Source organism: Ochotona princeps, chromosome 3 (genome assembly GCF_030435755.1).
Source record: "Ochotona princeps isolate mOchPri1 chromosome 3, mOchPri1.hap1, whole genome shotgun sequence".
NCBI lineage: Eukaryota > Metazoa > Chordata > Mammalia > Lagomorpha > Ochotonidae > Ochotona > Ochotona princeps.
The window spans coordinates 77,323,838-77,338,715 of NC_080834.1; the positions used below are offsets into that span (position 1 = coordinate 77,323,838).

Below are 14,878 nucleotides of genomic sequence, written 5' to 3' on the forward strand. Positions count from 1 at the left end.
GGTAGCCTAGTAGCTAAGGTCCTTGCTTTGAACACACTGGGATCCCATATGGGCACTAGTCCTGGTCTCTACAGTCCCGCTTTGCATCCAGCTCCCTGCTTGGGACCTGGGAAGGCAGTCAAGGACAGCCCAAGGCCTTGGGATCCTGTACCCTTGTGGGAGAACCAGAGGAAGTTCCTGGCTCCTGGCTTTGGATCAAATCAACTCCAGCCATTGTGGTCACTTATGGAGTAAATCATAGGACAGAAGACCTTCCTCGCTGTCTCTCCTCCTCGCTGTGTATCTGACTTTGCAATAAAAATACAATAAATCTTAAAAAAAAAAAAAAAAAAAAAGGATAAGTCCCAGATATAATGACCCATGATTCATGTTTGTTCTGGTTAAGAGACTGTTTTTGGTTGTAACCCCAACACCCTGATAATACTATTTTTGTTTCTGTAAACTGCTTATGGCTCCCACCTGTGCCTTTTGTGCTCTTATCTGATTTACAGTGTCTTGTTTTTTACTGCCTTATCTGGTTTTCTTATTACCCAGCTTGTGGTTTGATCTTTTAAAAACCCTTCACTTTGGAAGCTCAGAGCAGTAGTTTATCACCATCTCGCTGCGTGGCTGCCACTTTTGGCAGTTTTGGCTGGTAAATACAGATGCCTTGGCCTCCAACTCATTTCTGTGAAAGATTTGGTCAACTCATAATAGAGGAAGCCTTTTCTTTTCTTTTTTTTAACTTTATTTATTTTTCATTTATTTTTCTTTTTTTAAATTTGCTTACTTATTTATTTTTATTTCCCCTGTTTCCTCCCAAAATCCCCTCTTCCCACTGAATTCCCCTACATAATTACTATAACATATCTCTTCATAAACAGTCACATGTTCATCATTGCAGGCATGGACAATGGCGGAGTCTAGCCTCCCATTGTCAAGATACAGCTAATAGTTTCATTACTAGTCTATCTTTGGTCTGGAGTAGAGATTCACACTGCACTGCATCTTCACATCTGGACTTGATAGTCTCCGTTGCACAAGGAATCCTTTTCTAAGATAGCCTGGGAGGAGTCTTAGCAGGGATATATCAGAACTTCCCAAGTGAGAGCTGAGTGCTAGCACTAGCCTTTTTCTATGGTTTTAACAGAACATCAAAGGCAATGATTATTTCTCTGATAACATGCTTAACACCTCTAATTTCCATTTCTTCATTCTTCCTCTCTATTTTACCAGAAATTAATGAACTAATGCTTGTGAAGCACATAGTCCAGGGCTGGCACAGTCAAATGCTTCATAACCTGGAACTCTTTTCCTTCTTACCAGGAAGTTAATGGGACTCAGGAAACTCTTATCTCCCAAGAACGTCCCAACAGCACGTCTGCATTATTCAAAGACAGAGTCAAGCTACACGCAGACCACGGACTCTACCTCTCTCCAGTCCAAATCCAAGATGATGACCGAAAATTCTCTTGCCAAGTTAGACTCAGTTCCGGCAAAATGGCAACGAGCTCCACCACAGTCAAAGTTTTTGGTAAGGATTTTTGCTCTATGAATTCCGTGATCTTCTCATCACTGTTTTTGCTTCACTCTCCCCAGAAAAGAAGCTCCCCTTTTATGCAGGGGGTGAGGAACCACAGAAGGCCAAATATTCTAGAAACTGGGCTTGGGATTAAGATGCTTATACCCAATGACAGAGTACCTGGGTTTGAGTCCCAGCTCACCTGTCTATTCCAATTTCCTGTTAATGTAGTTCTATAGTACCTGGGACTCTGCCACCCGTGTGAGAGACCCAACTGGAGTTCCTGGCTCCCAGCTTCAGCTTAGCAAGGTCCTAGTCCTTGTGGGCATGTGCAAAATGAACCAACAGATGAAATCTCTCTCCCCTATCCTCTTGTCTATATTTTTTCTAACTCTCAAGTTAAAAAGAAAATATTCTGGAAGTCTGTTTATTTTAATATTTGTCATTCTTATTAAGGGAGGAGAGCAAGAGGAAGAAAAGGAATGATGATTCAATGCTGAATAGGCTAAAGTATACTAAGATCATACATGGGTCAGTTTCCTAGTGACCACTACCTTTTCACAATTTTAATAACTTTAGTTAAAACTGCCAAAATCTAATTGCCTCATTGTCTAATTATCTTTCTTAGACAAGGTTGAATAAGGCCAGTGTGAGTGCTGAAGGTGATAAACTAAGCCCCAGAGAAACTGCAGGAGCTCCCCTCCTTCCTGCCAGGCCAGCTGGAGTGAGAGATATCCTGCCTCTAGCAAAGCAGCCTGCAGGGCTAGCTCTGTGACCAGCGTTCTGCACAGTGCGCAAAGCTGAGTTGGAAAGTCAACTATGGCTTCATTCAAAATGCAGAGCCTCTGCAGTATGCAAATTCAGGGTGAAAATATAGACATTCTGTTTTGCCTCAGTACAAGGAAATATCAATGAACAGAGTCCTCCAGCTATGGCTAGGATGCGGGGGTGAGGAGCGGTGTGTAACCAAGACCAGCATTTATAACAGGGTTATGCTTCAAGAAGGGCAAATCTAAAAAGCAGTGATATATGAGCAATAAGTTGTATCTGCAAATGAGATATACAAAATGAAAATTGCTTCATAAAACCTGAGGGTACAAACATCTAGATTGTTCCTCAGTTCTCTGAATAGCAGAACAAACAAAAATATGTTTTTATTTAGAATCTTACCACATCATTATGAGAGGTCAAAAATTGAAGAAATCACCAAGTTGTTTGTAAAGAGCCATTCTAGTTCCTAGCTATTACAGCTCCCAGACTGTTAACAGACCCAGTTTCCACAGAGATCCTAGCCCTGCATTTCAAAAGACCAGTCTAACCCTTGCCTTGCATTACTCCCTACATAATACTCTTCATTCCTTTCCAGTTACCTATCCCTCCATCCCCTCTTCCCTGCTCCCCCACCCAGCCAATAGAGGAAGCCACACTTAGTTTGAAAAGCCTTGGAAAATCTACCTCACCTTGTACCACTCCTCCACTAATCCAAAGCCCCCAATGCTCTAACATACATAAGACTCAGTGTGCTGGAGGAACTAGCCACTGCCATATGTCTTCTCTGTCTGCACACCAGCGGTTGCCTGTCCCTGATGAAGTTAATCTTCTTTAATAAATACATTTGTCTGTGAGTTCGCACCCCATTTTTTCCCTCTGTTATAAGCATCTATCTCAACAGCTACAACCAAAATTGACTAAAATCAAAGTCTCACGCTCACAGCTTTCCCCCGCAGATCTCCCTGAACTGGACTCGTGGTACTTAATATCTCTCTCCTTCCTCCCCTCCACCCACCTCCCTGTCTCCTCAGGGATGGACTGGGTTTTAATAACACCCAACACACACATCAAGTTCATTACTGAGTTTCAATTCTGTCCTATGAAGATTTGGACATAGATTTCATCTCCTCTGCTCATTGAGCAGAGTGTGACTATCCTAGCATAAACATGAAACTGCCTCTTCTGATTCTTGACAGATCAACAGAGATAGCCATCCAGAATGTGGAAATAAATATCACTTTTACATTAGGCAAGTTGTGTCCCAGTTTAGCCAGCTTTGCTTGTACTATAACATGATCTAATTGCCCTGTCAACATTGAAACTGTGCACTGGGTTTCTTTGCTGAATTAGAACATCTTCATCTTGCTCTTGGATGTTTTTTACTCATTTAGTTTTCACTCTTATCACCTTATCTGATTCTACATCATCCTGTCTTTATATCTCTCTTGCTTCTGCTTTGAAATCTGCCAATAGATGCTTAAAAATAAGATTATCTGCCTGATTATTCATTGAATTATATTTTCGCTGCCTCTTGGATTTTCCAGTTCATAAATGGAGTGGGTTGTGCTTGGTTTGTCTCATTCAGTCTTTAGTCTATTTTTAGGTGTTTCCCCAGACATATTTTACAGTGACCCTGACACAAGATAAAATTCCTAATTTACAAGTATTCACTTTGCATACTGTTGTTGTTCTGCATACAGGAATGGCAAAGAACAAAACATGAAAGCCTTATAATAAATACCCAGATGTACTATAGCTCCATTCTACAAGCTCTAAAGCAGTTTTTAAAGATTTTCTTTATTGAAAAGAAAGATCTATAGAGAGAAAGAGAGACAGAGAGAGAATGACCTTCCATCCACTGCTTCACTCCCAAATGGCTGAGGTGGCCAGAACTGAGCCAATCAGAAGCCAAGAGCCAGGAATTTTCTCCACGTCTCCCATACAGTTGCAGGATCCCAAAGCTCTTGATCGGTCCTCCTTTGCTTTCCCAGGTCACAAGCAGGGAGATGGATGGGAAATGGAGCAGCAGGGACATGAACTGATACTCATATGGGATGCCAGCACTTGCAGGCAGAGAATTAGTCAATTGAATAATCGCACCAGCCTCACAACAGTTTTTTATTCCCAAATTGCCTGTCTGCCGAGATCTTCATCCTCCAACAGAGGTTACACACGCATCATGGCTACATCCTGTTTGTCCTTCTCTGGTCTCCTTTTACTTTTACTCTGTGGCAGAGAGACACTCATCCATCCAAATTTTGTTCTCCCACTCCAAAACTGTAATCTGAATTTGTCCTGAGCCACACTGAAAATCTGTCTCTCTCTCACCCCTGGGACTTCTCATGATTGTTCCCTCTCTAATGTCCTTCTTTCTACCAGTATATATTAGGTAGAGCTCAAAATATTCCTCACCCCTTTAGTATGTCAGGTTGAATCTTGGTTTGAATTCCCATAAAATAAAAGAGAGATGTAAGGATTTGAGTAAATCGATTTATTTGAGTGGCCATCCGATGAAACTTGAGGAGAGGAGTGGGACAGTGATTCAAAGAAGAAAACTTAACAGTTACCACTATGTGGACACAGAGCTCAGTCTCAACTGGGAAAGAACACATACTGGTCAAAACTATTCCAAACGAAGAGCAAGGAAGCCTGGTGTTCATCCACCAAGTACCCCTCTGTCATCATCATTAACTCCCAGGGACTTCCAATTTTTTCCTACTTTTGGATTGTGTGTACTCCCATTCCAGTAAAACAGTAATCCTTCTGTGTATAGAGGTAGAGACCAAGAGGATGTAACAGAAAATGGCATCATATGGGACAGACAGTCCTCTTTCAAAGATGGTCTACTGTTTGCTTGTTTGAATGGCAGAGCAACAGAAAGGGAAAAACAAAGATTTTTCATCTAGTCATTCTGCCATGTGAGAAACATAAAAACCTTAGCAAGGATGCTGGGTCACAAGCAGCATAACAGGGACTCAAACCCACAATCTGGCACAAGAAGCCATTATTGCAAACCCCCATGCCACAGCACTCGCCTCAGGACAAGAAGTCTTATGGAAACAGACATCTCCTGATATGGTTGTTGGTTGTAGCCCTTTTTTAGACTATTTTTTTAAGATTTATTTTTATAGGAAAGGCAGATTTACAGAGAAAAGGAAAGACAGAGAGGGAAAAGTCATTCATCTGTTGGTTTACTCCCCAAATGGCCACAATGGAGAGATCTGAGCTGATGCAAAGCCAGGATTCTCTTATGGGTCCCCCATATAGGTGCAAGATCCCAAAGCTCTTGGGCCATCCTATGGCCTTCATATGCCATAAACAGAGAGCTGGAAGGGAAGTATAGCTGCCAGGACACCAACTGAAGCACATATGGGTCCCAACCTTTGCCGCCATGTCACCAGCCCCATTGTTTATACTCCCACGGAAATGTGATATTCACACTTTTTATTTGTTGACGATTATGATTAACGATAAATTAAGACTGTGATTAAAGAGTGGGTTTAAAATTATGTATGTGAAAAATAATTAAATAATAAGAGGAAAAAGGGGAATTTGGAGGAGGGAGATATATCTTAGCACTGTAACTTAAATACATAGAATCTGTTCTCTTTATATTAATAGTATAGAGAAAAATTGAAGATTGTGATGAAGCTAATTTGTTTCAGTGAACGTAATGTCTGCTTTGTTCAGAGCACTGCTGGAAATGTAACGGGAAGGACCGCATACTCTGGCTTTGAGGCACTTACAATCTAGCAAGAAAATAGCGCTTGATATTTTCTACTGCTAAACAATCAAATGAGTAGCAACTATTTCTCTGGTCTCCTTCGGGGGCCTGAACATAATGGCCTGTTTATAAGGCCATGCACAACACACTTACTATCTCTCTCCCTACCACCTCCCCCTCCACTCTTTCACAACCCCAGTATCACTTGGCTCAGCACAGATCATCACTCAGGCAGCACATACACATCACATTTTTCCAAAAACGTCATTGAGTGTATTATAACTTCTAGTTGTTTACTTTCTTTTTTTTTTTAAAGATTTTATTATTATTGGAAAGCTGGATATACAGCGAGGAGGAGAGACAGAGAGGAAGATCTTCCATCCGATGTTTCACTCCCCAAGTGAGCCGCAACAGGCCGATGCGCGCCAATCCAATGCCGGGAACCAGGAACCTCTTCCGGGTCTCCCACGCGGGTGCAGGGTCCCAAAGCATTGGGTCGTCCTCGACTGCTTTCCCAGGCCACAAGCAGGGAGCTGGATGGGAAGTGGAGCTGCTGGGATTAGAACAGGCACCCATATGGGATCCCGGGGCGTTCAAGGCGAGGACTTTAGCCGCTAGGCCACACCACCGGGCCCTAGTTGTTTACTTTCAATGACACAGAAAATTTCTTCAAGACAGTGAATATGATTTGCCCACCTTTATTTCCTATGTGTCTAGTATTTAATGACAAACATTAAATGAATGATACATCTTTTACACACATGCACCTGAGTATACTCACACTTGTTAATGGCCAAGCAGGATGGTGTTCAGTGCTGTTAACTGTTCTATTTGCCTTTAAGCTAAGCCAGAAAAGCCTGTGATCATGGAAAACAACTCCTTGAGCTTTTGGAGAGAGGTGAGTCGCTATAAATCCTTTAAGATTCTACAATACAAAAAAATCAAAATAATATTTGTCATCACTCTAAACTATTGCCAGCAACTGACGGAAACTGCCAATTTGCCATATTCATGTTCACAACATGCTAAATATACTCTGCTGCTACGTCATCCATGGAATGCCTACATGCCTAGGACAGAGAATTTTCACCTTCTCTTGCCGTGGGACCTGACTTGCAGCAATCTATATTTAGATCAGAACTCCATGGGCACTTGATGAACTCCACCTTTCCATGTTGACTTCCTTATATGAGAGAGAATATATGGTATTTATTCTTTTGTGATTGACTCATTTCGCTGAGCATAATAGTTTCTAGTTGGGACCACCTGGTTTTGAATAGAATAATATCGTTCTTCTTGACAGCTGAATAATATTCCATTGAATAGATGTACCACAATTTTTTTAACCATTCTTCCTTAGACGCACATCTGGTTTGTTTCCATGACATTGCTATTGTGGATTGTGCTGCTGTGAATATAGGATTACAGATCCCCTTCTCGTATGCAGATTTCACTTCTGTTGGGTATATTCCTAAGAGCGGGATTGCTGGGTCATATGGCAGGTTTATTTGCAATTTTCCAAGCACTCTCCATATGGATTTCCACAATTATTGTACTAGCCTACACTCCCAACAGCAGTGAAGGAGGGTACCTTTTTCCCCACATCCATGCCAGCATGTGTTGTTTTTCGAATTCTGAATGTAGGCCAGTCTCACAGGAGTTAGGTGGTACCTCAAGGTGGTTTTCATTTGTATCTCTCTGATGGCTAGAGAGCCTGAGCATCTTTTCATATGTTTATTAGCTCTTTGTATCTGTTCTTTTGAGAAACGTCTGTTCATTTCCTTTGCCCCTTTTGCTACAGGGTTTATTTAGTTATGAGGAAAGTGTATGGTAAGCAGTCCATTTGATGGTTTACTAATTTCCTCGTTGTTGAGAAGTCCAAGTTGATTATGTATTTAATATGATAACCATTTGTGTGCTGTGAATTGCATTAAGAGTTATGTAGGGCAGAGTTGATGCTTACTAAATGTACAAAATGGATTGAGGAGATTAGCCAGTTAAATCTTTTCACCAGTAAGGCACTCAACAGCCCATGAGATATTTATTAAAAATGTCAAGTAAATCCTCTTATTTTTGTATCGTAGTGTCAAATAGCAGAAAAATAAACATGTTAAGATCCTTAATCTACTGCTATGTTTCACTGTAAAATTTACCTTTGTTAAAATTTGCTTCTGTTCAAATTTGTTGAGATCGCACGTAAAAGTATCCTAATATTACTTTGGCTGGTATTTTCTAATTACTGTATAATATTTTGAGAATGCAAATTTTATTTGAATGTCAACTACAGTTAAGCATGTGCCGTTTGTTTTTCTTGCTCAGTTTTTTGTAATTTGATGGAATGTTTTTATTACAGTTTAATAAATGTTTGCTTTATTTTTTTAAAAAAAATAAAGCAATGTAAATCAGCTCAAAAAAAAAAAAAAAAGATTCTACAATGCAAGCTGTGTTGCTGCCTAGCACCAAGATTCTTCCCTCAAAGAGCCTTAATCCTTGGTCCTTAGCCAATGAATTGATTATAGGGAAAAAAGAAAGCTGAGTTGATTGTGGAACCCCGATGGGAATCCTTACTTTCAGATTTATACTCTCAGAATGTGCGTACTGCATCCGCAGTGCCTAAATTCCTGCAAAAAACAAGTTCCAATTATTTAAACTCATCTTTAATAAAAATTTGAGATGAATGGTGAGAGAAAGTAGGGCAGGAAGTAGTGTGAGTCCTGGTGCAGGACTGAAGCTTTAGGTTGGCTGAAGTTTAATGCACACAAATCCATTTCTCCTATCTGGTCTCCTATTGTTTTTGCTTCAAAGTGACAAGAGAAAAGGTGCCCTCTTGTGTTCCTGGAGCACACTGGCTATTTTTGTCAGTGGAAGGAAAAGCAGGAGAAGAACGAGAAAAAAATAGAGTCTTCTGCTTTAGCTTCTTGTAGGTGGTCACCAGGACATCAAGACCCGCTCTCAATCCCTGGCTTGACTTTGGGAAAATTACTTCACATCATTGCAGCAGTTTGTCTATGTGAAGGGGGTAATTGTAGCTGCATATCATTATTGTTTAAATGGAAGTACTAAAGTTCTTAGTACAGTGTAAGGCATATATTAAGTATCAATAAACATCACTGTTGCTGCTTTGGTTATTACTGTTATATTTTTTAATCAGCTGAGAGCCTTATGACTTTACCCAACCGTTTCAGAATCCCACATAAAATAAATATCCTATTAGTTCATAAATATATCTTGTTACATGCGGTAAGAGGTGATTTTATTTTAGTTTCTTTTCACCCCAAGAGCATAAAGCAACCTATAGTTTCTGGCCCTGCTGAATATCAGTCATATAATATGACAGATGCATACAAATCACAGCTCAGATCTGTGGGATGATTTTTTTGATTCCAGTGTATAGTTGTTGCCCAAATATTTCTGTCTTACTAATTTCATTTATCGGTCTCTTAAGTAACCATTGTTTTTATTATGAGTATGCAAAAGAGATTTTAAAATTTTTCTCATAAATTGGGCTTCCAAGTTTATTACTTGGTTTTAATAGTTTAAATTTTAAAAAATCTGATCATACAACTTCTGGCCAATGCTTTTATTTCCTAAAAGGATTACTTACAGATTCTTATAGATTCTTGGTGCCAATGTTTGCAGGTAAAATAGGCTTAATCCATATGTAGAAACACACATGGGACCCAAGAATTCCCATTTTTAAAAGTATTTTGCTTGAAGTGCCATAAAATTTCTTTTTTCCTACCTATGCCTGCATAAGTACCATCTAGGAAAATCAGAGAACTTTCCTTCCAGAGGAATTAGTAAATAGTCCCCTTCTGGATGAGCACTAGCAGCTGCAGGACACAACTTGGTTTTGAGTTTTTTAAGATGTTGCCAAATGTCAGCGACTCTTCACTTTGACATCCTTGTAATCCTTTCTATGTTTAATAATTTACTGACTCTTCAAAGCTCTTTCACAGTTTTATCTTGTGGCATTCTCAATGAGCCTTGGAAATAGGTGCAGCACCTGGCACTTACAGATGAGGAAATGCAGCCTGGAGAATCTCTAATAATTTGTGTGGCCACTAACCAGGCAGGAGGGTATGGCAGATGGCAACCCTACTTTGGGATCAGAGAGCAGCAGTGGCGAGTCCTAATTTGACCACTTGCTAATTCTATATTATCATCAAGTAGCTGACTTCCACCAGTCCCAGCTAATTCATCTCTAAAACTGGGATGAAAATAAATATATCGCAGGGCTTTTAGAATTAATTTTTTTCATTGTACTGGAGCCTCTGACACACAGTTAGACATCTTAAGGGTATTTCTTTCTTTCCTCTATTTTTATCATTCACCCACAATGTTTCACCCCTTGCTTCCTCTATATACACATTCATGAATCTACCATGTCACAGATTCTGGAGCCAGTATGTGATAATGAAAAAACCAGAGCAGAATATGGGTTCTGACAGAACTAGATTTGAATTCTCACAGGCACCTGAGTCTTCAGTTCCTAATATTTCTCACTGTGAGTGGGGTCAGGAATTTCAACCACACCAGAGTTATGTGAGGATAAAATAAGTAAATGCATCACGGTACCTACTACCTGGCAACCGCACAGGTCCAGCCCTGGCCTCCCTTCCTTCCCCTCTGCTACTTATTTGCATCACTGGCAGCCTTCACTGGTCTGAGAACATGGTCAATTTCAAGCTCTGTCTTTCTGGCCTCTTAGCTTTTTTTATATGGCTGACTTAGATTTTCTGGAAAATAGTTTGTTCTAATAATGATGCCTCTCAAACTTCACATCCGAAGTCACAGAAAGAGAGTGTCACACCTGCACATGTCATGTTTATGTGCATTTGTCAGGGTAAGACTTCACGAAGACTCCACCACAGTACAGTTTCACTCCTGCAGCTAAGATGGGTGGGGAGTCTTTGACCTAAACATTCAGGCTAGGGCTGGACAATGACCTAAACATTCTCCCCAGATGAGACTATTGTTTTAGAGCAAATGATGCTGGCCCAAAGCGCATCTCGTTCACAGCTAATAATATAACAAAGGCACAGAGAAAAAAAAAACTTCAAAGTGGATTCAACAGTTCAGCCTTTACACAAGCATCTCTATTTCACCCATGTGCTTTGTGCTATACCCTAATAATCTTCTTGAATATCCTTGTCACTCTCTGCTTTTATTATGTTTGACAAAATTTAGAACATCAACAACGACAACGACGACATCAAAAATAAAAGCTAAAGACAACTAACTAAAATGAAACATGGTAGACAAATTGGTTTGAGGTTAAGATACCTAAGGAGGAAGAGAGTATAATAATAAGAACCATTTAACAGACACCTTAATCTAAAAACCACAGTGTGGTTAGCATCGGAGGCTGACAGCAAAGTTCTGGTAACTTTTTGCACAGTTAAGTTACCTGAAGTTCTTTGATTCGGATTTTGCAAAGTTTGAACTCTTGTGGATTCTCTGACTTTCTTCATTCCCCTTTCAAAGATGTGCGTTTTTGTGAGTTTTTGTTTTTAGTTTTATGTTGTATTAAACTTTACATCCTTTTTCGTTAAAGCATCTTTTGTGGCACAAGAAGGCCCTGACTCCAAAGGTGTAACTCTGTGACCCCAAGTAAGCCATCATCACTTATGCTGGTGAGCACCTGTGTCTTCACGACGAATGGAGAGGCATCTAAAAGCTAGCATATCCCTGCAGGGAGGAACAAGGGGAGTAAAAACATCAATAGGCAGCAGACTTCTAAGAGAACACGCGGCACGGCAGCGTAGCTTGAGGTTTCTCAAATGTCGTTTCACAAGAGCCTACAGAGGAGAGCAGTCTGACGGGGATCACTGCCTGTCGTGACTAAGAAGCAGTGACACTGAGCCACAGCGGTGAGGCGTAAAGGAACCGGATGCCATTATTACATCAGGATGGGGTCAACTTGAAGGGAGGCAGGCACTCATAAGGTGCAGGGGTAATCCTTAAGATATGGAAGGCTGTTTTTATCTCCTCCTGACCCTCTCACATACCCACTCTCAATTCAGCTAAAAACAAAGCCAAAGATTCTAGAGCAATGTCCCTGAATATAAGTCAGTGCCAGTGCATACATAGGCCAGAGATATTTCTAGTTAGATTTTGTTCCATTCTTTGACATTTTAAAATAACCTCAGATGTCTTGAAAAGTTTCCTCTCCCTATAGACTATTAGGCTCTCATTCTTAAAAGCATCCCTGTACATATTAAGATGGATAGTTTAAAAAAAAAATCAGAGAACAATGGATTTCCTGCAGTTAGCATTTCGAGGCAGAAGTAAAATCTGCAGCCTACTGCTCATTTGAGGCTACAAAACAAATCCAGCTTCACTCATTTAAAACTGACCTCCAGCTCTAAGAAATCATTCTTTGGTCTTCACTCACAGACGATTATGACCTCCTCCCTCCTAAGGCACAGTCTCTCTTCCCCGCCTTCACAGATCTCATCCTTTTTCTCTCTCTTTTACTTCCTCATCTCTAGTCTTCCCTAACTCACCCTCATCTTTTTACTTTACTTTGGCTGGGTTTTATGCATCGTTTTTGCACTAACTCCCTTATCCCAAGTCAGATCTCCATATGAACTTAGACTTTTTTTAAAGTTCAAGTTTCTTGTATTATTTATTGTTTTTCTTTAATTAAGGCAGCAAAAAGGCATGAGACAGAAAGGCAGAACTTCTGTCTGGTGATTCACTGTCCTGCAAATGCTGGGGCCGGGCAATGACCAAAGCTCCAAGCTAGGAATGCAAACCAGGTTTTCCATGTAGTGTTAGGAACCCAATCACCTGAGCCATTACTGCTGCCTCACACAGTCTGAATTAGCAGCAAGCCTGAGTCAGAAGCGCTAGGAAATGGACCCAAGCTTTCTGACATAGGCTATGTATATCTTAACCAGCATCCTAACAATTAATCTAAATGACCACCGATAGTTCCATTTCTTGAAGATTAAACCAATTGAATCTAAATCTTTAACTTTCCCTTTGCTAATTTCACATGGCCTTCATTAGGTGAACAAATTCACAGAACTCTGGTGGGTTCCACTGATGAAATAATTTTAATCTAAGCATATATGATACAATACTGCAGCACTAGGAGCAACCAATGCATGTGGAAAGGCATCTAAGTCTCTCTGTCCCAAGCTTCTGTGTCTTTCCAGTGCAGTCCCATAGAACAAGCTTGGTATGTTTTTGTCCTTATAGTGTATCTCATTCCCAGCCCTCACCTTCCATTTCATCTCCAGGATGGCTGTTTCCGCCTCACCCAGAGTTAACTCCCTCCTCTCCTCTTGCAGCTGCTCTCTCTTTCCTAAGCACCTCCTTTTCCCTCAGGCTTCCCCACCTGCTCCAGAAGCCTGCCCCAGCCCAGTCACCCTCAATGACCATATGGAGCTGAGACACTTGGGGCTTTGAATCCTGGAACTGCCCAGTCTGCCCTTGCCCACTCCTTTCTAGCTCTTCTCTGTGCATGCTTTTCAGGTGCTTCCCCAAGGGTCATTGTGCCCCCATTGACTCCAGGACCACGGCTCACCTACCTGCTACACAGATGACAGGTAGCGTATCAGTTAGTATAGTGCCCAGTTTGAGCAGGGGCCAGGTGGAACTACTCCCATGATTCAGAAAACCTGGACCCCTTGTTTTGGGGCATGCTCCAGCTATATATTGATCCCGGTCTGACAAGGCCAGAAAGAAAAACGCATGCCGTTTCTGTAGCAACAATCTTCTATGTTCAGCAATTGCAAAGCTCCTTAGTGAACTCAATGCCCCTGACATCAGTCAGCACAACATGCATTTTCGAATACTGAACTTTTTAGAGGCTCCTGCAACTCTCCTCCTGCCCGATCCCATTGTTTCTGTGCGTCTTGCTTTGGAGAAAGGAGAAACAGTCTCAAGGTTCAGGCTTTCAGGCTGGACCTCACTAGGTCTTCCTGAGAATAATGAAAAGCGAGTGCAGAGATGCTTATGCAGGAAACAATCTTGCTTCCCAAGAACAGTCCAGATGCTATAAAAGCTGCCAGGAGCCCGGTGGCCAACAGGAGGTCACTTTATATGCAGAGTGGTCCCTTTAAAACTGGCCTTCTAAGAAATCCTAGCAGCAGGCCTAGTGTTGCTGCTTTGTGCTCAGCAGACAGTTCACCGTATACCACCTTCCAGGCACAACCACCTGTAAAGCCAAGAACCAAGGCAATCTTGCTAAAGCAGTTTAAGGACAGATTTGTGGCTTATTTGTTCCAAACATGCAAATGGACAATTACCCTGCATATTTTTTAAAAAGCCAGTTTTCCCTCCTTCTAACATCAGTTATTCAGTCAATGAACACTTTATCCATCAAGCTTTGCAACCCCGAACAGTTAGAAAATTATCCCCTAGCCACAAATGAGTGTTTACAGGCAAGCAAGGCTCTGAACTTGTTTTTGATCCTTCTGCTGCAGACTGAATAAGCTGCAGCACACATCCTTGGAGGCTATTCATTGGCTTCTAACTGCAGCAGAGGACGTCTCCAGTCCCTGTTTCCTCTTACTTCCAGAAGAGTTCCTCTCCGAGTGGGTGCGCCTCTGTTGGGTTTTTCTGCAATACTTAGACACAGATGTAAATCATTCCCTCATCCCTTCCATAGTCCAAAAAATATTCCTTGCAAATGCCATGCAACCAAAAAAATCTGTCAAGCCTCATGACTAGATTAGCTGTCCTCTTAAACAAAGATATTTAGAGAGCGAAAGACTGAAATACAAAAAGGAAATCACAGGCCTCAAGGACACTTGCACTTCAATATATAATGTATATATAGAAATAAAATATAACTGTGGGGTGGTTGGTATCCTGATTTAAAAACAAAATAATAACCAACTCTGTACAAATATCTCAGTACTTATACC

At 41.0% G+C, this 14,878-nt stretch overlaps 2 protein-coding genes across 2 annotated transcripts in view; one reads left to right on the forward strand and one right to left on the reverse strand.

The window, feature by feature from the left end:
• Positions 1–14,878, forward strand: part of CD96 (CD96 molecule) — a 72,073-nt gene that overhangs the window by 20,593 nt on the left and 36,602 nt on the right. The window contains exons 4-5 of the mRNA XM_058661337.1: positions 1,306–1,513; positions 6,839–6,894. Coding sequence (XP_058517320.1) covers positions 1,306–1,513; positions 6,839–6,894 — 264 coding nt within the window. The remainder of the gene's footprint in view (positions 1–1,305; positions 1,514–6,838; positions 6,895–14,878) is intronic.
• ZBED2 (zinc finger BED-type containing 2) lies at positions 13,061–13,650 on the reverse strand. Its single transcript, XM_058661152.1, is given in 3 exon segments — positions 13,061–13,295; positions 13,297–13,493; positions 13,495–13,650. Coding segments are annotated over 3 exon segments (588 nt in total).